Genomic DNA, 27,600 nt, shown 5'->3' with positions numbered 1-27,600 from the left:
CATTTACATTGTTTTACTTGAGTTTGTGTCTTATAGCAGATGCTATCTTAAAGTATTTTCATTGAGTACAATGAAATACTAGCATGGAATGGCCAATCAAACTTATTTGAAGAAATGGAAGAAACAAAATATTGGACACATTAGGTGCTATGATATCAATGTCAAAAAGAAAACCATTTTCATTCAATTTTACCATTTCACCATTTGCTCATCAGCCAGTTAAGATGGGGTATTATGGACATAAACTTTCTGGCATATAAATAGCTTCATTTTTTTTAAAGTTATTTTTCATTACTTACCACTATTTAGAGTATCTGACTTATGACTCATTATAGGTTAAAAAATGATGCCAAAGTATATTTTCTGCATGCACTGATTTAGCTCTAACAATAGAATTATTTTTGTTTGTGTTCTGGTTAGTGGTAGGGCTCTGTATTAGGGTCCCTTCTTTTCCTTACAAAAGATTCCAGTTGCTTAAAGGCTCTGTAAGGCACATTTGCTGCTAATATTTTTAAATTTTATACTGTCACTTGATTACAGTTGTTCCTCATGTGTAATGTCTGTTGACCTAAACTGACCTAAATATGTACATTTGGAAAACACTACTTTTATTAGCCTTAACAATAAATTGCATTAAGCAAATCTACACGCAAAGTTTTAAGGAAAATTGGATTCAGTGTATAAAGAAATTGAATCTTTTCCTTATGCTCACAGCAAAACAGTAAGTATATTTCTCTTTTTATAGTAATTTTAGGTCAGTCTAACCCTGCAGTGGCATATCATTTGATGAAAAAAAAAAAATAAGATGTAGTAAAGCCTATAGTAATAGTGATGTTAAAATCTTTCTCTTTACAGCCTATCCACAACACTCTACCTTTTTGATGTGATAAAATACTTTTTGACATTGTAAATGAGAATCTTCTATCTAAGAATTGTCATAGTGCAGGGAACACCTTTTTTGTTTTGTGCAGAAATACCGTATATTGCATTTGACCATAGAAGTCAGGCTGGGCCCACAAACAGATGTAATATGGAAATGATCATTTTGATATTACTGTCCCACAAATTTCAACAGCGTTATATGCTATTCTGACTTCAATTCCATTTATTTTGAGTCTTGAAGACTTTGGTGCTTCTGGAGTCAACCCTTAAATACACCTATGAGATTTATCTTAAGGCGTTATCAGCCAATACTTTTTGATAGACAATCTAGTTTTAATCCTGACTTAGCACATATTAGCTGATCATGGGTAAATTAGCCTCTTTCTATCTTTTTGTCTTTAGAATATGGAAAATGATAGCTCTTTCCTTTTGGAGTTGTTGGGATGATGCATGCAAAAAATGAATACTCAGTACCTTACAGAGTGCCCAGAATTTCATTACTTTTAAATAAATATTTGCAGATAATTACCATCATAATGTCATTATATAACATCTTAAGAGTTTTAGAACTTACTTGACTTTGGCAAAACCCTCATTTGTTATTGTTGAGGGGATTGGAACTCAAGAAGTCTAAGTGTTTTGCCCAATAATGCATATAGGTGGGGCGCCTGGGTGGCTCAGTAGGTTAGGTGTCTGACTTCGGCTCAAGTCATGATCTCACAGTTTGTGAGTTCAAGCCCTGCATCGGGCTTTGTGCCGACAGTGTGGAGCCTGCTTGGGGTTCTCGCTGTCTCCCTTTCTCTCTGCTCCTCCCATGCTTGCGCTCTGTCTCTCTCAAAATAAAAAAACAAAACTTAAAAAAAAAAAATAACAAAAGTGGTCACATAAATTGCACTCTTGCCCACAAGGTAGCAATCTATTGTATATGTGTGTATATAAATATAATGCATATAAAAATATATGTTACATAAATGGAGAGAGAATTAGCCTATCTGTTTAATTACATGATTTTAAGTAAGAACTAATAATTCTGTCCTAATTTCAACCTATTCTATGAATATGGAAACATCAGAAGTTCTTGGGTTTAATTTTGTGCTTTTACATGAAAGCAATATGAAGCTGTCATACATGTCAAATGTCCAGTTATGAGAACCTCTTTGTTGATGTGCAATTCTGTGATAATAATTATCATCAAAAATTACCACCTGGTGTTGTACTTTGGGTCCTGACTTACCCACATGAATGTACCTTTTAAGGAGTGATTTCTTTTGTGAGTGACATAATGTGTTTGTGTTCTTCTTCCTTTTTGTCTTTCTTTTTAGGTTTAGGTTTAGCGTTCAACCTGCAACCTGCCCTAACAATCATTGGCAAATACTTCTACAAGAAACGACCCATGGCTAATGGCCTCGCCATGGCAGGAAGTCCTGTTTTCTTAAGCACATTGGCTCCTTTCAATCAGTACCTTTTTAATACTTTTGGTTGGAAAGGAAGCTTTTTGATTTTAGGAGGCTTATTGTTGAATGCTTGTGTGGCTGGATCCCTCATGAGACCCGTTGAACCCAAACAAGCTACGAAGAAGTCTAAAAATAAGATTGGCGTAAAAGAGAATGACCCAGATGTGAAGAAAAGCCATAGGAAGAAATCAAGATGGGAAAGAGTTAATAAGTATTTAGATTTCTCCCTTTTTAAGCATAGGGGATTTCTGATATACTTATCTGGAAATGTCATTATGTTTCTAGGGTTTTTTGCCCCCATTATATTCTTGGCTCCATATGCCAAAGACAAGGGAATTGATGAGTATTCTGCAGCTTTCTTGCTGTCTATTATGGCTTTTGTTGATATGTTTGCTAGACCTTGTGGAGGAATCGTTGCAAACTCCAAATTTATCCGACCCCGAATCCAGTACTTCTTCAGTTTTGCAGTCATGTTCAATGGAGTGTGTCATCTCCTGTGTCCGTTGGCAGACGACTACACAAGCCTGGTGTTGTATGCTGTGTTTTTTGGTCTCGGATTTGGGAGTGTCAGCAGTGTCCTCTTTGAAACGCTCATGGACCTGGTTGGCCCTCAGAGGTTTTCCAGTGCTGTGGGACTCGTCACAGTGGTGGAGTGTTGCCCTGTTCTTCTTGGCCCTCCTCTTGCTGGTAAGAATCATTCTCATCCAGAGGAGAAGAGAGCATAGAAGGAATACCCACTAGCCAGGACCTTCTTTGGAATGTATGATATAATGTGGCTTATAACAATAAACATGAATAGCCTACAAGGCTGTGGGTGTGTTAACTTTAGGGTTTATTATACATGTATTTTTAAATTGCATAAATAGTTGATTTTAGACATAAATTTGCTTCAGAGCCTGGACCTATGAACTTAAGAATTTAAGTTAGACTGGGGCGCCTGGGTGGCTCAGTCAGTTAAGCGTCCGACTTTGGCTCAGGTCATGATCTCGCAGTCTGTGAGTTCAAGCCCCAAGTCGGGTTATGTGCTGACAGCTCAGAGCCTGGAGCCTGTTTCAGATTCTGTGTCTCCCTCTCTCTCTTACTCTCCCCCGTTCATGCTCTGTCTCTATCTCAATAAATAAACGTTTAAAGAAAAATTAAAAAAAAAATTTAAGTTAGACTGATAATTAGTAACATAATCTTCAGGTTTTTATGCATATCTGTTTTTTGTGCTTATAAAATGTATCATAATAATAAAATTCCACCTTTTATTTATCATTGATGAACAAATTTCTGTTTATATTAAAAAGAGTCAAAAATTTAAAATAATGCTATCAAAAGGTCAGGATCTCTTTTCTTATTGGAGTACATTGGTTACATTAATATGTTACGTGCCTAAGGATAGCATACTTTTATAACATTGCTGACAGAAAAATATGCATATATATACATATGTGTGTGTGTGTATATATATATATATATATATATATATATACAGGAAGGAAAAGAAATTCATTTTGAACAGATACTTACATTTCACACTTATAAACTATAAGGATTACTTTTAGATTTTTAAGATCTGAAATATTTCAGTCATGCCTATGAAAGTATCTGTGCTAGGGGCACCTGAGTGGCTCAGTCGGTTAAACATCTGACTTCGGTTCAGGTCATGATCTCACAGTTCACGAGTTCGAGCCCTGTGTCGGGCTCTGCACTGACAGCTCGGAGCCTGGAGCCTGCTTCGGATTCTGTGTTGCCCTCTCTCTCTGCCCCTCCCCACCCTCTCTCAAAAATAGATAAACATTAAAAACAATTTTAAAAAAGAAAGTATCTGTGCTAAATTGCACACTAAGGAGACTAAAACAAATGTATAAGTGCATTTTTGAAGTTAAGACTTTGTTTAATCTTAGACTTTCATGTTGTAAACATTATGTGGGTCAGTCTTTTCCAGTAACCACTGGAAACCATTGTTTTGCTTAATACTAAACTTAGGTATTCAGTTAGACTCTTGGCCTGACATCCAGTGGTCACAGTAACTGCCAGGCTCAATGTAAAGTTTTCCATGTATGTAAGTCAGTCTTTAAACTGTTTCCTACATGACATTTAGGTATAATTTTTTTAATACCAGTATAATTTACATACATTGTTACATTAGTTTCAGGTATACAATATAGTGACAAGGAATCATTTTGAATTGGGAAAATTTGTATTTAATTTGTTGATCTTAAGTTATCATTGACCTTTTGCCTTGCTTTTCCACTTGGTCAGGAATGAGTGGTACAGCTATTGACTTTTTCTGTCTACCAGGGAGGGCTGTCCTCTCCTGTCTAGCACAGATGTTTTGGGTGGTATACCTTTTAATATGTATATACTGTGGCACCAAAGCAATTTTCAAAAAGAATGAAAGCTAGTCTTATTTATCAGCCAAATGATTTTGCTGCATAAGACAAATACAATTGACCTGTCTTTTCCTACAGAATTAGTTTTACCAAATGGGTTTTAGAAGCCTATTCATGAGCAGCAGAATTCTTAGTATTAACAGAGAAAATTGTATTTCACCAGCCAATGGTGGGACTAAAAAAAAAAAAAAAAAGAAGTCAGGTCAACAAACATGGTAGGTAGGCTGTAAGAATGAAAATGAAGGAATATGATTTGATTATTTCTACCTGTGCTGAGAACCTGTATTAATGGGGCTTCTGGGTGGCTCAGTCGGTTAAGCATCCGACTTCGGCTCGGGTCATGATCTCACAATTCGTGAGTTCGAGCCCCGTGTCAGTCTCCGTGTTGACAGCTCAGAGCCTGGAGCCTGCTTCAGGTTCTGTGTCTCCCTCTCTCTCTGCCCCTTTCCCGCTCATACTCTCTCTCTGTCTCTCAAAAATGAATAAACGTTAAAAAAATTTAAAAGAAAAAGAATATTTACATCAGTTTTAGTGTTCTTGAGTGCTTATTGTGTTAATATTGCCAAACCATTGCACCAGTAGTGACAAAGACAATAATTAATATGGGGCTCCTTGTTGAAGCTCTCAGACCATAGCCACAATTACCCATTTTTTTCATACTGTGTATGTCTCCTGCTACCACAGATTCTCCTTGATGTTTAGACTGGCTTCTTTTCTATAGCCTTGATCGCTGATAGAATAATGTCTGGCACATGGAGGCACCCAGTAAATACTTTCGAATGAATGAGTGTTGTATTTACTTCTCATACAGTTGCTGTTGGTGCTACTTTTTTTTTTTTTTTTTTTTTTTTTTTTTTTTTTGCTACTCTTATTAGTAGAGCAGTGGAAGGTAGAGAGAGTATGGTTTTGATTTTTTTTTTTTTTTTCAGCTCAAATTTTCACTGCTGTCTCACAAACAGCTGAAGTTTCAGTACTGGAAATCACATCTGGTTTCTTGATGATGCTAAGAAATTCCCCAAACATTTAGAAAATATGTCAATATGGTAACCCAACGTGATATTAATTCTGATGGGAGCCATAGACCTAATGTTTATGTATTTAGAAGTAGAAAAATTATTGCATGAACAGAAATATTTGACTTAAGTTAGAATTGAAATGTAAGTTATGCATTATTGTTATGTTTATATATATGGCACACTTAAATAAGCCAATTTTAAAAGTCAATAAACCTTCAGGTTGTATGATACCAGGCTAGTTTTTAAATTTCTTAATAATCAGATGGGATACATACTTTCTTCCTGATTAGTATGGCCTTAATAGGTTCAGATAAACTAAAAAATTGTGATCAGCCTAAAGAGTTAATGACTCTTAACCAAGAGTTTTGCTGAACCTATTTTGCAGAGTAGTTAAGAACCAGAGATTCAGACAGATTTTGGTTAGATTCTGCCACTCACTGGCTATGTAACCATGGTCAAATTACTTCCTAGTGCTCTTATAAAGATTAAATGAGATATTACCTCATTTAAAAGTGTTGAGCCTAGGGGCACCTGGGTGGCTCAGTAGGTTAAGCGTCCTACTTCAGCTCGGGTCATGATCTCATAGCTCGTGGGTTCACAGCCCTGTATTGGGCCCTTTGCTATCAGTGCAGAGCCTGCTTCAGATCCTCTGTCCCCTCTCTCTCTTCCCCTCCCCTGCTTGTGCTCTGTCTCTCTCTCTCTCTCCCTCTCTCAAAATTAAATAAATAAACATTAAAAAAAAAAAGTGTTTAGCCTAGTGCTGGGCATAGAGAAAGCATTGAGTAAATATTATGCCCTGTCAAGAACCTTATAAAAGCTTTTGTGTCTTACCTAAAAAATGTAATATTTTCCTCTGTATTTTCTTTATTGAAAAGAAGCATGGAAAGGATGAAGCAGTCTCAGTGTGTAAATATTAATAGATAAATAGATCTATTTATATACATATAAATACAAAAAACATGCCTCACACATATATGTATATGTATGTGTACATATTTACATACATGTAAATACATACATGTATTTACGAATATACACCCAAACAGATATATATACCTACTTTGTCTTGGTTGTACAATTTTACTGAGGGGAATATCTTTAATAAATTTAACATACTGGTAGTATAATGCTGTGTGTGCCTGTACATGCCTTTTCTATGCATATATAGAAGGCATAATTGAGGACTTTTTTTGTTAAAGTCTCATTCAATATTAAATAAGAAATAGGTATACCTATCGAAAATTTCATCATTTTATGGCTGTTTTATTATGCTATCTTAAAAGATATTCTTTTGTCTCTTAGGTAAATTGGTGGATCAAACTGGACAATATAAATACATGTATATGGCCTGTGGAGCTATTGTGTTCCTATCAAGTGTGTGGCTACTTATCGGCAATGCTATAAACTACAGATTGCTTGCAAAGGAAAAGAAGCTGGGAGAAGCAAGGAAGAAGAAAATGAGTTCGCCTGAGTCCAAAGAATCTGAACCTTTGAACAAATCTAAACATCATGATGTCAGCATCAAAAGTACAAGAACAGAGAATAATCCCTCAGAAAGAGAAACTAATATTTAATAAGAATCACATCTCTGATTTCAATGTTTATGACTTTCTTAGGAGTATTTTTTTTTTCAAAATATTGGAAAGGTTTTTACTTGAAATGAGAAGTCATAATTAAGGATGGAAGTGAGATTTTCCTCAACGGCAAATTTTTATAAGTTTGTTTTTTAAAACTTGTTTGGGTAGTTAAAATTTGAGGTTATGCCTATAAAGAATCCATGCAATGGTTTATTTCCATACGTGACTCTGGTTGTGGTGGTTAGAGTAATTGTAGAGTCTTCCAGTGACTTCTGGTCTTGGTTATAGAGATCTGAATCCCAAATCCCTGGTTTAAATAGCGAGAAGGAATATGTTTAATCAAATAAGAATACCCTGTCTAGATTTTAGTTTTCAGTGTTAGATGGAATTGAAGGAAAATGAATTTTCTTCTAATGTGCACATGCACACACACACACTCACCTGTATTTACACACATGTGCACAGAGTATCTAGAGGACAAAAGACAAATAGGTTCAGAAAGAATATTATCACTATACTTTTTTTTTAACTTTAAAAACAAATCCGTGGAGAGTGAAGAAATGTATTAGGTCTGCATACTACTTTGTAGTGTAGATTTTAAATATAAGAACATGGGTGAAATGAAGATGATCTTAATTTGAAAACGCAACTAACTGCTGTAAAAAAATAAAAGTATTTGCATATATAAAATAAATTTGAAAAAAAAAAACCAACCCTCCATTTTAAACCATTATTTCTGAGTACTGTTAAATTTGATGAATCCATGCATGTAGTTTCTTTGAGGATGGCCATTAGTACTTGGTGCTAGAGAATAGAACCCTCAAACAATTTTCAGAATTCTTACTTAATATATAAATCAAATTAAAAGCCTAAATGATTCTTAGCAATGAGCTACGTTCATTAATTTTAAAAGGATTTTAGTTGCTAAGCCAGAAAGTAATAAACAGGGATTTCTTTTAATCAGAACTCAATCCAGACTCCCTGTCATAGACTTCAAAATGGAATCTACCAGCAACCTGGTTGACAGACTGACAAATAGGCCAAATTCTAATTTTTCCCAGTCATGTAGCAGTGATCAGAGAGTTACTGTTATGAGTGACCCATCTGAATAAAGCTGACTAAGAGTGAGAGGTGCTTCTACTGAGGCCTCCAAGTTCTCCCATTTTTATCCCCTCGCCAAAATGCAAAAGCGAAACAGAGAAACCCCAATGGGCCTTTCACTCCACCACTGAGATTCCTCACGTTGTGGGAATGGCAGCTCTTCAAAATCCCACCTACTCCCGGTCAGACTTCCTGCTGCCAGTGAACATGACTAGGAGACTGTTAAAGGTTTCTAGAACTGGAAGCTGTATGTTAGTTGGCATATACTTGTGAAGGGTAGGCATAGTTTGTCATACGATAGTAAGAAGCTTGCAGCATTGCGGGCTGGGTTAATATAGCGGTTTCTCATTTTCATAGCGATGTTAAAACATCCGAGAATCTGAATCACCCTTGAGTATGGAAGTATATGACAGTTACTGTGCGCTCAGAACTATAAATACAATTTAGAGTAATAAAGTACTTCTAAACAAGGAAGAATTTGTGCCTTATGGCTAATGCGATAAGTATTTATATTAATAAATCTAAAGTTTAAGCATATGATTAATGAAAAACATTTAGTGCTTGATTATTGAAGCGATGTTACAAAATGAATTTGCCGTTCTTTTTTTTTTTAATTGCTGTAGAGGCAGGTGCTATTCTTCTTTCTTATAAGAGTGCACCTGGACACCAAGCTTTTGTGATATTTAATGTTAGGGATTTGATTTGTAAAATTTATGCACTGATTAAGCATGGGGCTCATATTTAGGAAGCTATAGAAAATTCCACATCTCATTTATCTTTTTTGCAGATGAAGAGGTATTTGTATTTTTTAAATATTAAATAAAACAATTGTGCCAATATGATAGGTAGATAAATCAGGCAAAATGTGTCAGTGTTTGGCTGTCTTTAATTTAGTTTTGCCCAGTCTTGAGTCTTGAATGAGCTGTTTTCATTTTATTAGTGCTTTTGTATTCAACTCTGATTCATCGTAAGAAATGCAACATGATAAATTGTGTAGTGGCTGTCCAGTATTAAAGATTTCCAAAAACTGTCTTCAGATTCTCTGAGGATACCTATTTAAATTAATACAGATATAATATCCCAGGGGGAATAAACAGCAAAGTATTGATAGTGGGGTTTTGTGCCTAAGGCTTTATAGTCCTTTTTGTCACTTGCTGGTACAGACAAGCTGGTGGGTGCATTCCAGTGCCTTCCTCCATGGAAGGGGGTTTATTCACTTATTGATGAGGTTTTTGTCAGGTCAAAACCGATTCGAATTTGTTGTGTTGGTCTTTGGTCATCCTCATTAAATTTTCATTCCTAACATTGTATATTAGATTGTTAAAAAAGAAAGGGAAGTAAAATTGCACAAAGCACGTGATAGGTATGTAGCCATACCCAGCAGTAGCATTACACAACGTTACAAAATGTGCAAATATTAATTCCCATGCGTACATGTTGGAAATTAGATCAGAACACACCTGAAACACTGACACAGACTCACGTACAGGATTGAGAATTGTTCCGGGGTAAAGTAATCTTCTAGTCATTCGCTCTCCACTCTCTTGAACTTGTTAGAATACCTGTTGCTTTAAGAGAATCTTTGGAGACTGAGCAGAAGGTACCAACCTAGAAATTCACATAGTTGCGTAACTAGAGGAAGCAGTATAGTTGGCCTCTGAGTCTGCAGCAATTAGCATATTTCTTCCCCTAGGGAATGATGGGTTTTAGATGTTCGAGGTGTCATGAAGCAAATTCAGAATATACACCATTAAATTTCCTTTTAGTGTCATTCCGTCACTGAGGAATTGTGCAGAAGGGAGGTTATAAACCAAGGTACCAAAATAATTCATGATCACTGGATACTTTTAGGTATTTTTCTACTTGTGATAACTGAGCAGCCCATGTCTTTCACAATTTAACCTTAAATATGCCTTCACTAATTTATGAATCGAATATTGGGTTTAGGCTTGTCCTGACCTATCCCTACTCTTTTTCCCTTTCTGGGTCAGTATCTAGTGTACTTCACATTGGAAGACCTGATGTTTTCTCAATGTAAATTCACAAGGCTCATGAGTTTCACTTCTTTAGTATCAAGTTCCAACCACCCTATCTCATGACCCATCCCCTGAAACTAGAAAATAAATAAAATAATTGTCTGATATATTTAAATGTGCACTTTCAAAATCTAGGCACGTTTTTTCACTCCTCCTTCTGTGGCTGTACATGACAATTGAGGATACAGGAAAAAGACTTCAAGATACATGATACAAATGTAAGTTTTTATATTGATGTCATAAAACGTAGAGATATCCCTAATCACTTAATACAAAATAATTTTCCATCCAAAAGGACCTTTTAAAAAAAGGCCCTCTCAAATGTATAATATTGCACACTTTTAATAAAACAATTAAAAATCATGATCATTAGGATGCATTTAACAGGGAGAAAGGCTAGGAAGTGAAAAGAGAAGTAATATTTATAGCATGCATTTTGGCTACATAATACCTTTTAATATTCAAACCAAATTATAAGTAGAGGCTATTGGCCTGATATAATAGATGAGAGAAACAAAACAAAAAAATCAGACACACAAAGTTCAGCTAATTACCCAAAGTTGAAAAGTAGTATGTGACAGAAATAGAACTAAAACTCAGGTTTATCTGAGAGCAGAAAGAGCCCCTAGGGTGTTCACTACCATGCTTTCTTCCAATAGAATCTATAGAAGCAAAGGTAGATAGAATATAGATATAAGAAATTTAAAACCTATATGGTAAACTAGTTAGGTTTAACTGTAATTTGTAATCTGATTTATTTAGTGTTCATTAGAGACTGTTTGCCATAAACTGAATATATAATTTCAAGTTGCTTGCTTTTCTAGCCCATGAAAATTATCTCAAATAATGGTAATGATTGTATAATAACCCTAATTGTTTTAATACAGCTTTTTTTTTTCATAAAAATAATGACATTTATATGACTCAGGCATAATATATTTTCCCCGAGGTTGGATTTAGAAGGAAAATGTTATTTTCTTTATGGATAAATAATTCCCATATTAGTTGCTACTTATTATGACTCAAAAATAAAAAGTACCTTATACAAATCATATTCAGAGATACAGAGATTCCCATTTATAGGATCATCCCAAGCTATCAAAGAAATTTAGAAAGATTGTAAGATATAATTGACTTGATTTATCTATAAAGTATTTATTTTCCTCATTGAATGCAACTGCCCCTTAAAGCCCTAACTCATTTTTCAAGTTTCCTTGAGCATCTGTAATTGCCATTCTCCATTCTGTCCATTTGTTCTTTAGACAGAAAAGTGTCATTGCTTTTGTCCTTTCCCCCTAGACTTTTGGCATCCATAGAATATTGTTCTCAAAAAATATATATATGTGTGTATATATATATATATATACACACACACACACATATATATATATATATATATATATATATTTTGTTCTCCTTAGCATTGTCTCAGATAGTACACTTCTAGTGTCTTACATCTTTCACAAAACCACACATGCTGTATCTGGTCTTCTTTATTTGTGATTTGTAGGAATGGCCATATTCCTGGAGCCAGCAGTATATATTTTTGGCCATGACCTCTCATCTTCACAAATAAGAGAACTTGTGTGTGACTATAGGCTTGAGGTATCCTGCATAAGGAACGTGCTTATATTCTAGAAGACATTTTGTTAATGAGTCTTTCTTATGCATGATAGATATATAAATGAATATGATTTTTAGGAATCTAGAAAAATCGATCTTCCTGTCCTTGACACTCACTATCTTGGATGTTTCTAATTTTCTTAAAGTCCCTCACAACTTTGAGAAACAAAGCTTAACACCCCATCACAGCACCATTACATATCATCCTATACGCAGTTTTAACGTAATGACATCCCGACACATCATACCAAGTAGATTCCCTACCAAAACACTTCACAGTATCAAGAAGCATCAAAACTATTCAGATATAAATTGAAATTATCATCTTTACTTTATTCAACTCACTTTGTTTATTATGTTTTGATTTCCACACATCCATGTGCATGGTCTCCATGCACTTAGAAGCTGAGGGGCTCAATTATCAGTAATTATAATGCTTGTATAATGCAAACCATAAACTATCTTTGTTGGTAATTAAAAAATGAATAATTTTCTGAGCTCACATCATTTTTTATAGTTCTCATTTTCTCTTCTTTGCTCTCAATTGTTTGCACACTATTTCATTTTTAGCTCCTACAAGATCCTGCGATCTGATTGATGTTAGTCTTCCCCCACTACTGCCTTTCTTTCACTTTATTTCACTTACATGCAGTTCTTGAAAGAATTGTTAGAGTATTGAGAATCATAATTTTAGGTCCTTGCCTTAAGAGGAAAAGTAATACTGCAAGCAGAATGTTTGGCGTTAGTAGAGCATATGGGAATTTTTTAGACCAAATTATTTCTCCCATCGCACCCCTGTGCTACCGTAACTCCTCACCTCCTTTTTTTCCCTCATAACTATTAAAAAATTATTTTTTTTCCTTTTGGGGTGCCTGGGTGGCTCAGTCGGTTGAATGTCCAACTCTTGATTTCTACTCAGGTCATGATCTCAGGGTTCGTGAGTTTGAGCCCCACATCGAGCTCCACACTGAAGTGCCCAGCCTCCTTGGGATCCTCTCTCTCTCTCTTTCTCTCTCTCAATCTCTCACTCTCTCTGCCCCTCTACCACACATGCACATGCAGGTGCTCTCTGTCTCTCTCAAACTTAAAAAAAAGATAAATAAAAATTATTTTCCTTTGTTTTTCACAATATCTAGGTCAGCTTCTTTAACATTTTTCATCTAATTCTGGGCATTTTTAATATAGAACTCTTGTTTTTCTGGTGGGTTTTAGTTACACTTCCCCTATGTGCATGAATGCCATGTTTTCCAGTGTCTGTATGTACTTATTAATAGTGTGAGTAACATTCAGGAATATTTCAGTAGGTGATTAATTCATTACTTTTTCAGCAAACATTTCTTCTTCACATGGCAAAACAAGCTTTTTTTATTTCCTTGTTTAAAATTCACATATGGCAAAATAAGAGAGGCTCTGTATGAAAACACAGATATTCAATATCTGTCAAGGCATAAGTTGGTAACAAGTTCTGTTTGGGGACACCTGGGTGACTCAGTAGGTTAAGCATCCACCTTCAGCTCAGGCTATGATCTCGTGGTTCATGTCAAGCCCCACATTGGTCTCTGTGCTGACAGCTCAGAGCCGGGAGCCTGGTTCAGATTCTATGTCTCCCTCTGTCTGCCCCTCCCCCATTTGCACTCTGCCTTTCTCTCCAAAATAAACATTAAAAAAATGTTTTTTTAAGTTTCATTCAAATGAACAAAAGAATGGAATTCTTATGTGAATTTCAGGGTAAAATTTTAAAACACATTCTTTTAAGCTTTTTATGCTGCATTTGTTTTTGTTTTACTTTAATATGCATCTAAAAAAGATTTTGAAGTTAGTCCTAGTTTATATAGCTTGTTCATTAGAGTAGAGTACAAATTTTGGATATACTATTTAAAGGACTTTATTTTTCTACCACATGCTTTCTATTTCTAACTGAAGGATGAAGATTTCTGGATTTAGTGAGAAAGGATACGCAAACTAAAATGTTTATTTTCTGATCATTAGATGTAATTGTATTTTGATTTGTATTGTATTTTGGGTCTGATCTATTTATGTATCAAAAATATATTTAATTCATTTCATCTTCTCAACCCTCTAAATTAGGTTTGTTAGATATGCATGTTTGTACAGAATAAGACTATAACAGGTTAAGGGCTTTGCCTAAACAGATGTTTTGAATTTTGAATAAATGCAGGGTAGGAAGTAGAACCCAAGTCTTTTGAATCCTGACTCATTTTTTTTTCTCCATTGCACTGAATAGGCCATACTATTTGTAATGGTGAACTTTATAGACTGAATACAAATTTACCTGGAAATATTTATTCTAACCTTGCTTCATAAAACCTTTATTTCCAGAGTGAATATATTTCTCCTGAGTCATACTTTGCAAAATCACATTTGTAAATTGAATTTGAAGAATATTTAATGATTTCCCACAGTAGATAATTCTGAGTAAACTGGACATAATAATTGGTGGGATGAATGATTGTGCACAATATGTATTGTTATAGCAATATCTAAGTCATTAAACATACTCTCCAATAATGTGTTTATAGAAACCATGTGTCAGTAGTTCATTAATTCCTTTATTGTGTATGTTCATACTTTATTTTAGAAGCATCATTCACTTGTTTCCTAAAAATTTAATGCCAGAGCACAGAAAACACAAGTGTGTTAAATTATTAAGTTCTATGCAAGAAATTATTGCCACTGTATAATCTTGAAGAGAACACTCAACAATATTTCTTGATCCAGGTATCTGAGGATGGGTTGATAAAATTATTAAGATAAAATCTATCTAGAAAATTCTTGCTTTGTTAAATGGTCATTTCATGTATTTAACACCAAAATCTACAACAGAGGTCTGGCAACAGTAAAACTATAGTTTCTTTTACCTTAGAGATACCATCTTCCTCTGTCCCCATTTATCTAGATAGATATTATTTTCAGATTTTCCCTTTGATTCTATTCTAGAAAAAAATCAGGTCTAAATAGAAAATCCCTTGTGAAGGGGATAGTGGTTGTTATTAGGAATTTGCTCTGTGAAAGTGTAAAAACAATTTGTACTCTGTATTTGTTTGCTTAATTCATCAAGGCTATTCACCCTAAGAACATACTTTAATAAAAGTTTTGATAAACTGATGTGTCACAGTAAAATCTTTCATGAACAGGGCACATTACGTGTTTGCTGTCAGTGACGTGTTATTCAGCCAAACAGATATCCATATGTACTCACTGCCTTGTCATTGGGATGGGAAAAGCCTCAGTAGCTGCAGTGAGCGCATCAATAAATATGAGGCCCCTTCTTTGTAATGATGATAAAAATGAGATCGCAAATTGCTTAGATACGAGTCAGGTATAGAAATTCCTATGTTGGATATGGGAGAGTAGGATATTTCCACATATTTGCTAAATATTCCCTCCAGCTATTTTAAACTACTGTGTTGATTAGTATTTCCTAGGGTGAATAATTTCCCATTTCTGAGGAATTTAAAAAAGTATTTTATTGGGGTGTCTGGGTGGCTCCGTTTGTTAAGCATCTGACTCTTCATTTTGGCTCAGGTCATGATCTCATGGTTCTTGGTGTGGAGTTCCACCCCTTGCTGTCAGGCTCCACGCTGACAGCACGGATCCTGCTTGGGATTCCCTCTCCTTCTGTCTCTGCCCCTTCCCTGCTCGTGCTCTCTCTCTGTCTCTCAAAATAAATAAACTTAAAAAAATGTAAAAAAATTTTAAAAAATTACTATTTATATTCCTTCAATAAACATTTTTTTCTTATCCCATTGGTATATTGGAGCAGATATTAAAAGTAAAATTATGGGATAAAAGTCATGCATAATGACATGTTGTTAAGAAGACAAATAAAAGATATTCCTTAGCAATAGCCACATCTAGCTAACTTTTGCGAGAATCCTTTAGGAGCTAGATTTAGGGGTTAATCTGTAGGATTACTTTTTTAAAAAATATAAATTGTATCTTGGGCTGTATTTTTATGATTTTTTAAGTGGAAGAATTAAAATGTAGTTGCTTTGTTCATCCTAAAGACCACTGAACAAAATGATCCTACTGTCACAGGGCCTATAGACTACAATTAAAATTAAAGAGAAATTAAGAGACAGGGTGGTTTTGCTTGATAGGTAAGATGATTCGGTCAGTTGTTTTTATGACCTAAACCATGGTTGCATATAATTTCACTTTCCAAAAAAATCAGTAAGGTATAAAATAATTTGAACATCGATCAGTTTTAAAATGTAAGATAGAATGCACTTCTTTTTGCCTTCTTACAGATGAAGGTACTTAAAGTATATGTACTCATTTCTATAATTTTTGCATATCCAGTAGTTCTGGACTTGGTAAATAAAACATGGGGGGAAATTAAAATGAAAGAGCTAGCATTTTCATACAAATACATATTTTGTTGTTAATTAAATATAATGTAGATCTATTTCAATCAGGAATATATTATGTTGTTGATTATTTTAAAGTATATTCAATTCAATATGTTCCTACTTTATTTTTTTCCTACTTCTTCATTTTTAATGAAACTTGTTTCACTACTGAATCATTTACCACTTAACTTTCATTTATACTGTCTCCGTTAATTGTATCTTCTGTTTCTCAGCATAACTAATTTGAAACCAAATGTTGAATTCCTTTATGGGAGTACATATTTTGCCTGCAGTTTTGAATATATTTTCAAATTCATCTGTTTCTTACTAGAATGTGAGTTTCTTGCAGACAAAAATGTTAGTTAACTTTGTTATAATAACAGCTTAAATGCCTACCTAGCTAAGTACCATGCACAGAATAATTCATTTATTGAAATAAATAGATGGATCTAGATTATTAAATTAGTACTATAGCATCCTATGATGCAGGTTGAATGGATATTAGAGGTATTCTCTGGCTAATTTTCAAAGTAAGGTATAGAAAACAAATACCTGTACCTTTTTTGTTCTTAAAATTGATAATTCTGCTTTGAGGAATTCATTTTTATTTCATTAGTAAACATTCTGGGTAAATTCTGAAATATGCAGTAGCCAAACTTCCATGGTACATATTAACTAGTTTTATTTACAAAATCAGAAATGCACTATTAGGCTTCCTGGAAATAAATGTTGACAATGATTTTATTGACCAGAGGTGCTACTTATTCCCAATATTTACATTCATCATAAGTGCTCTTGTCTACTAAGCTTTGGTTCTTTTTTGGGTGTGGGTAGGGGGAGAAGCACACAAAACTAAAGCATCTTTTTGTCTGAATTATGCAATTTAGCATTGTATATATTCCCTTGTACCGTATTCTTATTGTATTTTAATTATTACTTCTTATTGCTCACTAATTTTTATTGCAGGCCTATGCTGTTTCTTGGAAAGTATATGAATATATATTTATATAATATATAGAAAACCTGTATTGCATATTAGGTTAAAATGACAAATAAATATTCATGCTAAATTTTGAAATGAAATCTGCCACGGCTTTTTTTAAGGACCATTAAATGCTATGCTATACTATGCTAATCAAAACAATTTCCCACATCAGCTCAAATATTAGGGTACTACTTTTTTCAGAATGCACAAAATTGATGAATGTTATTGGAAGTCAAATACAGCCAAAATACAAATTATTCTTAAGGGCTAAAATGAATGTCTACTGTTTGTTATTTTCCATGAGTATACAGAAGGAACACACTCATTTTAAAAAAAGAATATTACCTGCACCATAGAAGTTCCCGTCAAACCACTTTTTAGCTTATTTTCCCTCCTTTAACTTTATTAAATAGACTTTATTTTTTTTAAAGCAGTTTCAAGTTCAAGGAAAATGGCATAGAAAGTACAGCAATTTCTCATACTCGCCCTGTCCCATACATGCATAGTCTTCCCCATTCAGCATCTCCCCCACCCCCACCGCTACCCAGAGTAGCAACTTTGCTACAATTCATTTTTGTAAAAATACAAAGTATTTTAAATTTATCTTCACATTTCTTCTTTGAACTCTGTGTTACTTAGAAATGCACTATGATTAGAAGTACGATGTTTAATCCCCAAGTGTTTGGGGATTTTCAAGTTCTCTTTCTGTTAATTGATCTCTAGCTTAATATTATTGTGGTCTGAGAACAGACATTGCATACTTTCTATTATTTTAAATTTATTAAGGTCTGTGTTATTGCCCAGAATGTCTATGTTGGTGAGTATTTCATGTAAACTTGATAAGAAAGTGTACTCTGCTCTTGTTGGATGAAGTAGCCCATAGATGCCATTATATCTAGTTGTTTGATTGTGTTGTTGCGTTCAACTGTGTCCTTACTGATTTTCTTCTTGCTGGATCTGTCCATTTTTGATGGAGGATTGAAGGTCAACAGCTGTAACAGTGGACTCATCAACATCTCCTTGCAGGTTTGACCTCATATTTTGATGCTTTGTTGTTAGGAACATACATATTAAGGATTGTTGTGGAAAACTGACACCTTTATCATTAAGTAATGCCACTCTTTATCCCTGATAACTTTCCTTGCTGTAAATAAAGTGTGTACTATCTGAAATTAATAAAGCTACTCCTACTTTCTTTTGATTAGTGTTACCATAGTGTACTTTTTCCCATCCGTTTACTTTGAATCTATAGGTGTCTTCATATTTCAAATGGGTTTCTCAGAGGCAACATATAGGTGGGTCTTGTTTGTGTTTTACCCTAATAATCTCCTTGTTAATTGGTGCATTTAGACCACTGATATTTAGCATGATAACTGAATAGTTGGAGTAATATCTACCATAATTTGTTACTACATTCTATGTGCTGCCCTTGTTCTTTGTTCCTATTTTTGTCTTCCACTCTCTTTCTGATTTTCATGGCTTTAAAGGAGCATTTTATATAATTCCATTTTCTCTCCTTTCTTAGCATATTGATTATATTGGTTATATTTCCTTTTATTTTTTTTTTTTACTTTTTTAGTGGTTTGCCTAGTGATTGCAATACACATTTACAACTAACCCAGTACTTCACAGGTTGTGCAAGTACCTTGTAAAAACAACACAGTCCTAATTCTGTTCTCCTATCTCTTGTATCATTGCTGTCATTCATTTCATATATGTAGGCATATGTATATGTATGAATATACATGCATACTTGAGGACATTATTGCTATTACTTTTTTGGACAAAATATTATTTTTAGAGCAATTAAGAATAAGATGAATAAAAGTTCGTATTTTACCTTCATTTATTCTTTCTCAAATTCCTTTCCTTTCTGTCTATAGATCTGAGTTTTTGACCCCTATTATTTTCCTTCCCTCTAAATAACTTTTTTAAACATCTTTTAAAGGCTGGTCTACGAGTGAAAAGTTCCCGTAATTTTTGTTTGTCTTAAAAAACACTTCTCCTTCGGTTTTGAAGGATAATTTTGCAGTATACAGAGTTATGGGTTGGGCTTTTTTTCTCTCAACATTTTCAATATTTCCTTCTACCCTCTTCCTACTTGAATGGTTTCTGAAGAGAAGTTGGATGTAAGTCTTATCTTTGCTCCTCTACAGGTGAAGCGTTTTTTTTTCCCCTCTGGCTTCTTTCAGGGTTTTTTTTTTTTTGCCATATTTTTAATTTTCTATAGTTTGAAAATCACATGCCAGGTATAGTTTTCTTACATTTATCCTGCTTAGTGTTCTCTGAGCTTTCTGGATCTGTTTGGTACCTGATATTATTGGAGAATTCTTGGTCATTATTGTTTCAAATATTTCTTCCTCTCTTTCATCCTCTTCTGATATCCCCATTATACGTATGTTACAACTTTTGTAGTAGGCCCAATTGTTGGATATTCTGTTCTGTTTTCTGTCTTTACTCTGTGCCTTTCAGTTATGAAGGTTTCTATTGAGATAGTCTCAAGCTTACAGATGTTTTTCCTCTGCTGTGTCTAGTTGACTAATGAACCCATCAAAGGTGTTCTCCATCTCTGTGACAGTGTTTTTGATCTCTAGCATTTCTTCTTGGTTCCTTCTCAGAATTCTGCCTCTCTGCTTCTAGTGCCTCTCTGTTCTTTCACGCTGTCCACTTTATCCATTAGAGCTCTTAGCATAGTTGTTTTAAATTACTGATCTGATCATTTCAACATCCTTGCCATAACTAAGTTTGGCTTGAATGCTAGCTCTCCATCTTCAAGCTATGCTTCGTTCCTTTTAGTATGTCGCATAAATGTTTTTCTTGATTGTCAGACATGATGTTGGTAGAAAGAACTGGAAGAAGGAAGTGCTTAAGTAAGCCTTTAGTAAGATGTTCTGTGCCCTGCACTGTGCAGTTCACACGTGCTTCTTATTTTTCTTCCTTGCCACCCTACCCCCCACCCCCCACCAGCCCAGCCCTGGGTGGGACAGGATGGCTAGAGTAAGCTAGAATTGAGTATTTTCCTTCTTTCTCACAGAAAGCTTGCAGGGGGGAGTGTAATTGGATATCTCCCTTCCTTTATGTGGAAGGCTACAGCCAGCTGGAGCTGGGTATATCCCTTCCCTCAAGTCAGTTAGGCTCTGATAAGCCCCAGCAGGTTAGGCCCTGGTTAAATAGTTTCTTCTGAGGAAAGACCTTGCTGAGTAAAAACAGAATGCTCTGGAGCATTTCAAAATGGTTCCTTTTCCCTTCCCCCTGCCAGAAGCACAAGGGAGTTTTTCTCTGATATCCACCGTAAGCACCTGGTAAAGCTCCTGGAGGAAAACCCAGAATGTGTGGGCCTCTCCTCTCTGACTGAGTTCCCCTGGAGTTTTTAATTCTCAGACTTTTTCACGCTGAGATTTCGGCAATCACTGTTGAGGTTTTCTTACCCCGGCCCTGGTTCCTGTGGAATTGCTGCTCGCAGGTGTCTGCTCTGGTAAGTCGTGGTTATTTGTATTTGCCCGTCCAGCTCTCCAATGTGGGGGGCAGCAGTGTGCCATGGTACCTCATCTCTCTCAAGGCTCCAAGAAGAAATGTTGATTTTTCAGATGTGTTAGCTTTTTCACTTAATGTTAGGACTGGCAACTTCTAAGCTTTGCATAACAGACCAGAAAGCAGAAGAGTTTTTGTTTTTGTTTTTGTTTTAAATGGCCTTTGAAATGGATCTCATCTCCTACTTATTTTTAATTTAAAGACATAATTCAACATTTAACTTTTGTCATGAGCTCTTGTCCCCACATGATTTCAAATTAGTGATTAAACCTAAATCTTCAGAATAATAAAGAAATGGCTCTGAGAGTTATCAACCTAAAAAGTGTAGCTCACAGTAATGGGAAGACTTAGTTGCTTATATTTAAAGTACATTCAGTGGGGCATTGGTATTGAATTTGTGTGTCAATATCGTCTACTAACAAGCTGTCTTAACACAGTCCTATCTAGAATGAAATTAACTAGGTCATATCTCCTTTCCCTTTTTTTATGATGTGGGATTTAGAGAATCTCCTGTGGAAAAATGATGTATGCACAACAAAGAGAACTACAGAAATAAGTACCATAGGTTGACATTTGATTTCACACAAAGGTATAGCATCGGGTGGAATATTAAATGTTAAGCACTCACTTGCCTCACTTGTACTAAACAACGTGTGTGAACAAGTATCGTTACTATGAGATCCTCCCCCCCTTTTTTAAAGATCCTCCCTTTTGAATATAATTTTACCTCATGAAGCCATTAGCTCATTTCAGTAAATTAAAATTGTATATTAAATTCCCTAATACCCCATTATTACTTTAATATAGCTCGTTGTCATCAAAGTATTTCACAAGGAATGTACTATTGCAAATAAGCAAGATGTGTAGCATGGTGTTATTGTATTTATGCAGCTAATTACATCAACACATTTGAGTCACTACTACATCAATTAGGAATGTAATCAGAAATACAGAAAACCCAAGTACAGTGACTTAGGCAAATCAATTTTTGTTTTCCACATCATGAGAAATCCAGAAGTCGGCTGTTTGCAAGCACTGAATGATGCCATCAGAGACCAAGGGTCATTCTGATTTTCTGCTCTGTCAGTCTTACATTTTGGTTCTGCTCATGTTTATCACCTTATGATGGCTACACCTGCCGTTATCACATTCACAATGCAGGCGGGACGAATGAGGAAGGGGAAGGATGAAGTGTAGAAGAGTAAAGCACCCTGCCAATTGGATTTGACCTTATTATCGGGGAAGCAGAGACTCTGAAGCCCATTTCACTAGCTTCCCACTTCTATCCCACTGGCCACGCTAGGTCACATGGCCAATCCTAAACAAATTTCTGGCCAATGAAATTATTGTATCCACTTTGGAGTCCAGTGATGATGATTCTCCTGGGGATTAGGTAGAATTTGTCTTCACTGAGCTCAAGGGCCCTTCCTATATTTCTAACAAATCAAGGCAATAAGTGGGAGATGAATATTGGTGTCTATCACATTGTGGAATTTGGCATAATATATATACTTTCCATTTAGGAGAAAAACAACATGAAATATAGCACCATCTACACTGATATTAAGTCAGAACAAAAATATATATTTTTTCTTTTCTTACATTCTCTGAGAGAGAGAGTAGGGGTAGGGAAGGCCTGGTAAGTGGGACTAGGTGAGATATATCTAGTGTCCAGAGATTTTCTGGATGCCAATTAGGCCAAATTCACAAAGTGGTGGTGATAGGAGGTATGAAGGAATGAATAAAAGTATAAAAAGCACACAAGCAGCTACATACATTGCAAAGCATACCACTTGATAATTATTTGACAAATATATTTGAATACTTGAAATTGTAGAAACATTTGTTCTAAATGCTAAGTTTATGGTAAACAAAATGGTGAATATATTTAGACCTTATGAAATTTAAGTTCTACTGGAGAAAACAAGAAACAAAAAAATGAACTCATTTACTATGTTAGATACTAGGTGCTAAGGGAATAATAAAGCAGGGAAGGGGATAAGGAGGTTACAATTTTAGGCAGGGTGGAAAATGTAGATAAGATGACATTTGTACAAAAACCTGAAGGAGGTAAAGGAAAAAAATATACAGATTTCTGAAAGAAGAACATCCCAAGCAGAGGAAACTAGAAGTGAGAAACCTCTGAGTTAGGAGCATGTCTGGCAAATTCAAGAAAGGGCAAAATGTTCAGCCTAGGGAGAAGAGCGACAATGAAGGGGGTCGGGGGGGGGGGGAGTTGTAAATGAGATCAGGGGAGGCCTTGGGAGTGTTTTTAGAGACTTAGTGGTCAACTAAAGGACTTTGACTTGTATACTGAGGGAAAATACCATTTTTTAAAAAAAAACTTTCATCCAGATAGAAGACAAAACCAAGAAAAACAATGCAATTGTAGAAGAAAGCTGCAACCAAATCAACGGCATCCTACCTTTTCCACGTACACTACCACATCTCGTCTGTAGTCTCTGTTCTAATTCACATAGGTCTTGAACAGTCTATTGTTAGCATCCTTTTTTTCTCTGACTATTTTATTCACGTTCTAGCTCTATTTCTATCAAATAACCACCACTCTCCCAAATACTCAATGTACTCTGTTTTGTGAAGAAAAAGATCAAAGTCCTGAGCATAGTATTAGAATTCTCATTAGCTATTGCCACTTACCTTTCCAGACTGGTTTCTCAATAATCCTTCTGTAATTACTAAAATATAGTCACATGGGTGTCTCCTCATTTTTATAAAGCTGCCATTGCTTTTTGCCTCGTGCTACCCCATAAGCCTATAATATTTTTTCTCATTCCTTGACCTGATTAATTCCTTCTTATAAGTGTTCAATAAATGTTTTTCAGCTATGGACTTTTATACTGGCAGACTTAATTATTAGACTTCAGTTAAGACGGAAGCTTAAATACATACATCTAATATCACCCATTCCAAAGTCTGAATAAAATTATCAGCAGAGTAATAAGAAAAATAGTCTACAGTTGTATTTGAAATGGGAAAAAGTTACATAAGTGTGCCAGACTCTGAAATTTCTTGGTGAAGTCTAGAATGGCCATGTACAAAATACCACAGGAACATTCCTTTTTGGGAAAAAGAGAGTGAGGGAGGGAAGGGGTGGGAGAGGGAGGGGCAAAGCAAGAAAGAGACTCTTAACTATAGAGAACAAACCCGTGGTTACCAGGGAGGGAAGGGTGGGCGAAATAGGTGCTGGGGATTAAGCAGTGCACTGTGATGAGCGCTGGGTGTTGCATGGAATATTACACCGTATATTATTTACACTGTATATTACAGTGTATATTACACTGAAACTGTATATTAATTGGATTAATTATTGACACTGTATATTAATTGGAATTTAAGTAAACACCTAAAACAAAAACACCTTCCCCTCTGATCATGCCGGGATTCCAGACCCTGCTGCACTACTAAGCCAATATTCTACCCTCTTTGGACCAAATTCTCTAGCTCCCCTGGATGGAACAAAATCACTGAGACAGAAAATAAACTGCGATGGGAACGCAGATCTCTTTGCTTTTGTTAAATTAGAAACTTGAATTATTCTTTTGTGCTTTGTCCACAAGTAGAGGATAAGGTCCTTGATATGCTATTATTTCAACAAACGAAAGGCTGAGCATCCCTGAATTGTTCCTCAAGTAGATGCCTATTTATCTGGCTTCTATTTATTTCATACAGTGATCTGGAGAAGACAAAATAGGATTCGAGTTCTTAAAAAAAAAAAGAGAGAGAGAGAGAAGAAAAGAGCATTCCTAACATTGGCTCCCGATCAAATGTCCCCTATTCCTCTTACAAACTCCTATCTTATTCATTATTTAACATAGATATAAAACTCAACATTTTCTGTAAACTTTCATCTGGTTAATCTCTCTGGTTTTAGCCCTTTATTAGGTTACTATTTCCAGAGTCTGACTCTTTGCCCAACTTTACTGAGGTAGACTTGACCAAAAAAATTGTATATATTTAAGGTGTACAATATGATGTTTTGATATATGTTGCAAAATAATGACAACAATCAAGCTGATGAACATATGCATCTCCTCTCATAGTCATGATTGTGTTTGTGTGTATGTGTATTTTTTTGTTTGTGTGTGTGGTGACAAGCAAGATCAACTCAGCAAATCCCAAGTATACAATAGAGTATTATTAACTGTAATCACTATGCTGCATGTTAGATCTCCAAAACTTCTTTATCCCTCATAACTGAAGCTTGTACCCTTTTACCAGCATCTCTCCATTTACCACCCCCCGCCAGCCCCTGGCAACCACTATTCTACTCTGCTTTTATGAGTTCGACTTTTTTAGATTTCACATATAAGTGAGATCATGTAGTATTTGTCTTTCTGTGTTTGGCTTATTTCACTTAGCATAATACCCCCCAGTTTCATCCATCTCCTCCCCAAATGGCAGGCTTTCTTTCTTTCTCATGGCTGAATAATATTCCGTTGTATATACACCACATTTTCTTCTTTTAAAATGCTTATTTATTTATTTTGAGAGAGAGTGAGCGAGTGAGCAGGGGAGGGGCAGAGAAAGAGGGAGAGAGAATCACAATATACTTTGTCAGCACAGAGCCCTAGGCGGCGCTCGAACTCATGAAACATGACATCATGACCTCAGTGAAGATCGGGAGTTGGGTGATTAATCAACTGAGCCACCCAGGCTCCCTTAGACCACGTTTTCTTTATTCATTCATCTGTCGATAGACACTTGCATTGTTTCCATGTGCTGTCTTTTGTGAATAATGGTGTAATAAACATGGGAATACAGATATCTCTTTAAGATACTGATTTCATTTCTTTTGGTATATATACAGAATTGGGATTGCTAGATCATATGGTAGTTCTATTTGTAACTTTGGGGAGAATGTGTATACTGCTTTCCATAGTGGCTATACCAATTTACATTCCCACCAACGGAATAGAAAGTTTCCCTTTCTCTACATCCTAACACTCATTACTTTTTGTCTTTTTGATAATAGCTACTCTGACAGGTATGAGGTGATACCTCATTGTGATTATTATGTACATTTCCCTGATGATTAGCAATGTTGAACACATTTTCATATACCTGTTGGCCATTTCCATGTCTTCTTTTGAGAACTGTCTATGCAGGTCCTTAGCTCATTTTTAAATTGGGTTAATCTATTTTAGGTATTTAGTTGTTGGAGTTCCTTATATATATTGGATACTAATTTCTTATTGGGAATATGGTTTATAAACATTTTTTCCCATTCCACAGGTTGCCTTTTCATTCTTTTGATTATTTCTTTTACTGTGCAGAAGTTTAGTTTAATGCAATCCCACTTGCCTATTATTATTTTTGTTGCCTATGTTATTGACATCATATCCCACCCAAAAACATCACTGCTCAGACCAATGTCAACACTTTTTCCTTATATTTTCTTTTAGGAGATTTACAGTTTCAGATCTTATGTTTCTATCTTTATTTAGAGTTGACTTTTGTATATAGCGTGAGATAGGAGTCCAACTTCATTTTCCTGCATGCTGATATCTAGTGTCCCCACTATCATTTATTGAAGAAACCATTCTTTCCCTATTATATGTTCTTTGTACCCTTATCAAAGATCACTTAACTATAGATGCATGGATTTATTTATGGGCTCTCTATTCTGGCTTAAAACATAGAGCATCATCTCTTAGCTGCTCCCTCACAAGCTTTGGGATTCTCTCTCATTGGACGATTTTAGGTCATATGCCCATCTGTTAACCAATCCCTGTTTCTAAGATAATCCGGCGCTTTGTTTTACCAGGCTAAATCTCAGATAGAGTCTTGGCTAGAGTCCCTTCTGAGCTTTGTTGCCTGAAGTTGGGTGGAGGATATTCTCCCAAAGGCAATTTGAAATGCTGTACCAGAGAGGAGAGGATGTTGGGTAGGCAAAAACAAAAAATGGCTATATTGAAAAAAAAAAACAACCTGATGACTTCAAGTTGCTATGTTTCTATTGATTATGTGTTTTCATTTTTAATTTGCTTTAATTGAGATAACTGATGCCTCATGAGGTTCAAATTAAAAACATCATCATCATTACTATTATCATATCAACCTTCTTGACTTCTATATGAAAGGCACTTTACTAAAATGAAATTTCCTCATTACCCAAAGTGGAAACTCATGTAACCATTTCCTATTTTAAGAGCTAATTGATTCTAAATCATAACTATATTCATTATCACAAAGTTAAACATTCGTATTTCACTCTTCAAGCTTAATTATCAGCAAGAAAATATAGAGTCATTTTCCACATTTTCTTCTTCATAGAATTTTCTTTGTAAATATTGTTTATACAACTTTTATTTTAAAATTAAGAAGTCAAAAACAAATAAAAAAGAAGTCAATTTAAAGCTTGGTATCTTAGGTTTGTATAATACCAAGACTCAATGTTATAGCAAATGAAAAATACATTGAAAACATGATAAAATACAAATCATTGAATATAATTTTCAGAGAAATATATTCCCCAGTTTTATATTTATATTAGGAAATTGGTGGAATGATACATATTTCTCTAAAGCTAATTATTCTTTGCAGAATTTTTCATATAACACATTAGGTAAAGGATACCTCTAACAAAAGTAGTATGAGAAGGCAAAAGTTGTCTAGAGATATCA

General features: G+C 35.0%; 1 protein-coding gene across 5 annotated transcripts in view; it reads left to right on the top strand.

Annotated features, from left to right (window-relative positions):
* The window catches only part of SLC16A7 (solute carrier family 16 member 7), a 188,487-nt gene extending 179,048 nt beyond the window's left edge, over positions 1–9,439 (top strand). For all 5 annotated transcript variants that reach the window (XM_019454958.2, XM_019454959.2, XM_019454956.2 and 2 more), the window contains 2 exons: positions 2,205–3,023; positions 7,033–9,439. In XM_019454958.2, the coding sequence (XP_019310503.2) occupies positions 2,205–3,023; positions 7,033–7,304 (1,091 nt within the window). In that variant the 3' untranslated portion in view covers positions 7,305–9,439. The remainder of the gene's footprint in view (positions 1–2,204; positions 3,024–7,032) is intronic.
* Positions 9,440–27,600: the final 18,161 nt, after the last annotated feature.

The sequence above is a fragment of the Panthera pardus genome, unplaced genomic scaffold (assembly GCF_024362965.1).
Source record: "Panthera pardus isolate Hobbes unplaced genomic scaffold, ASM2436296v1 HiC_scaffold_6, whole genome shotgun sequence".
NCBI lineage: Eukaryota > Metazoa > Chordata > Mammalia > Carnivora > Felidae > Panthera > Panthera pardus.
This window is presented reverse-complemented; position numbering and strand designations above follow the sequence as displayed.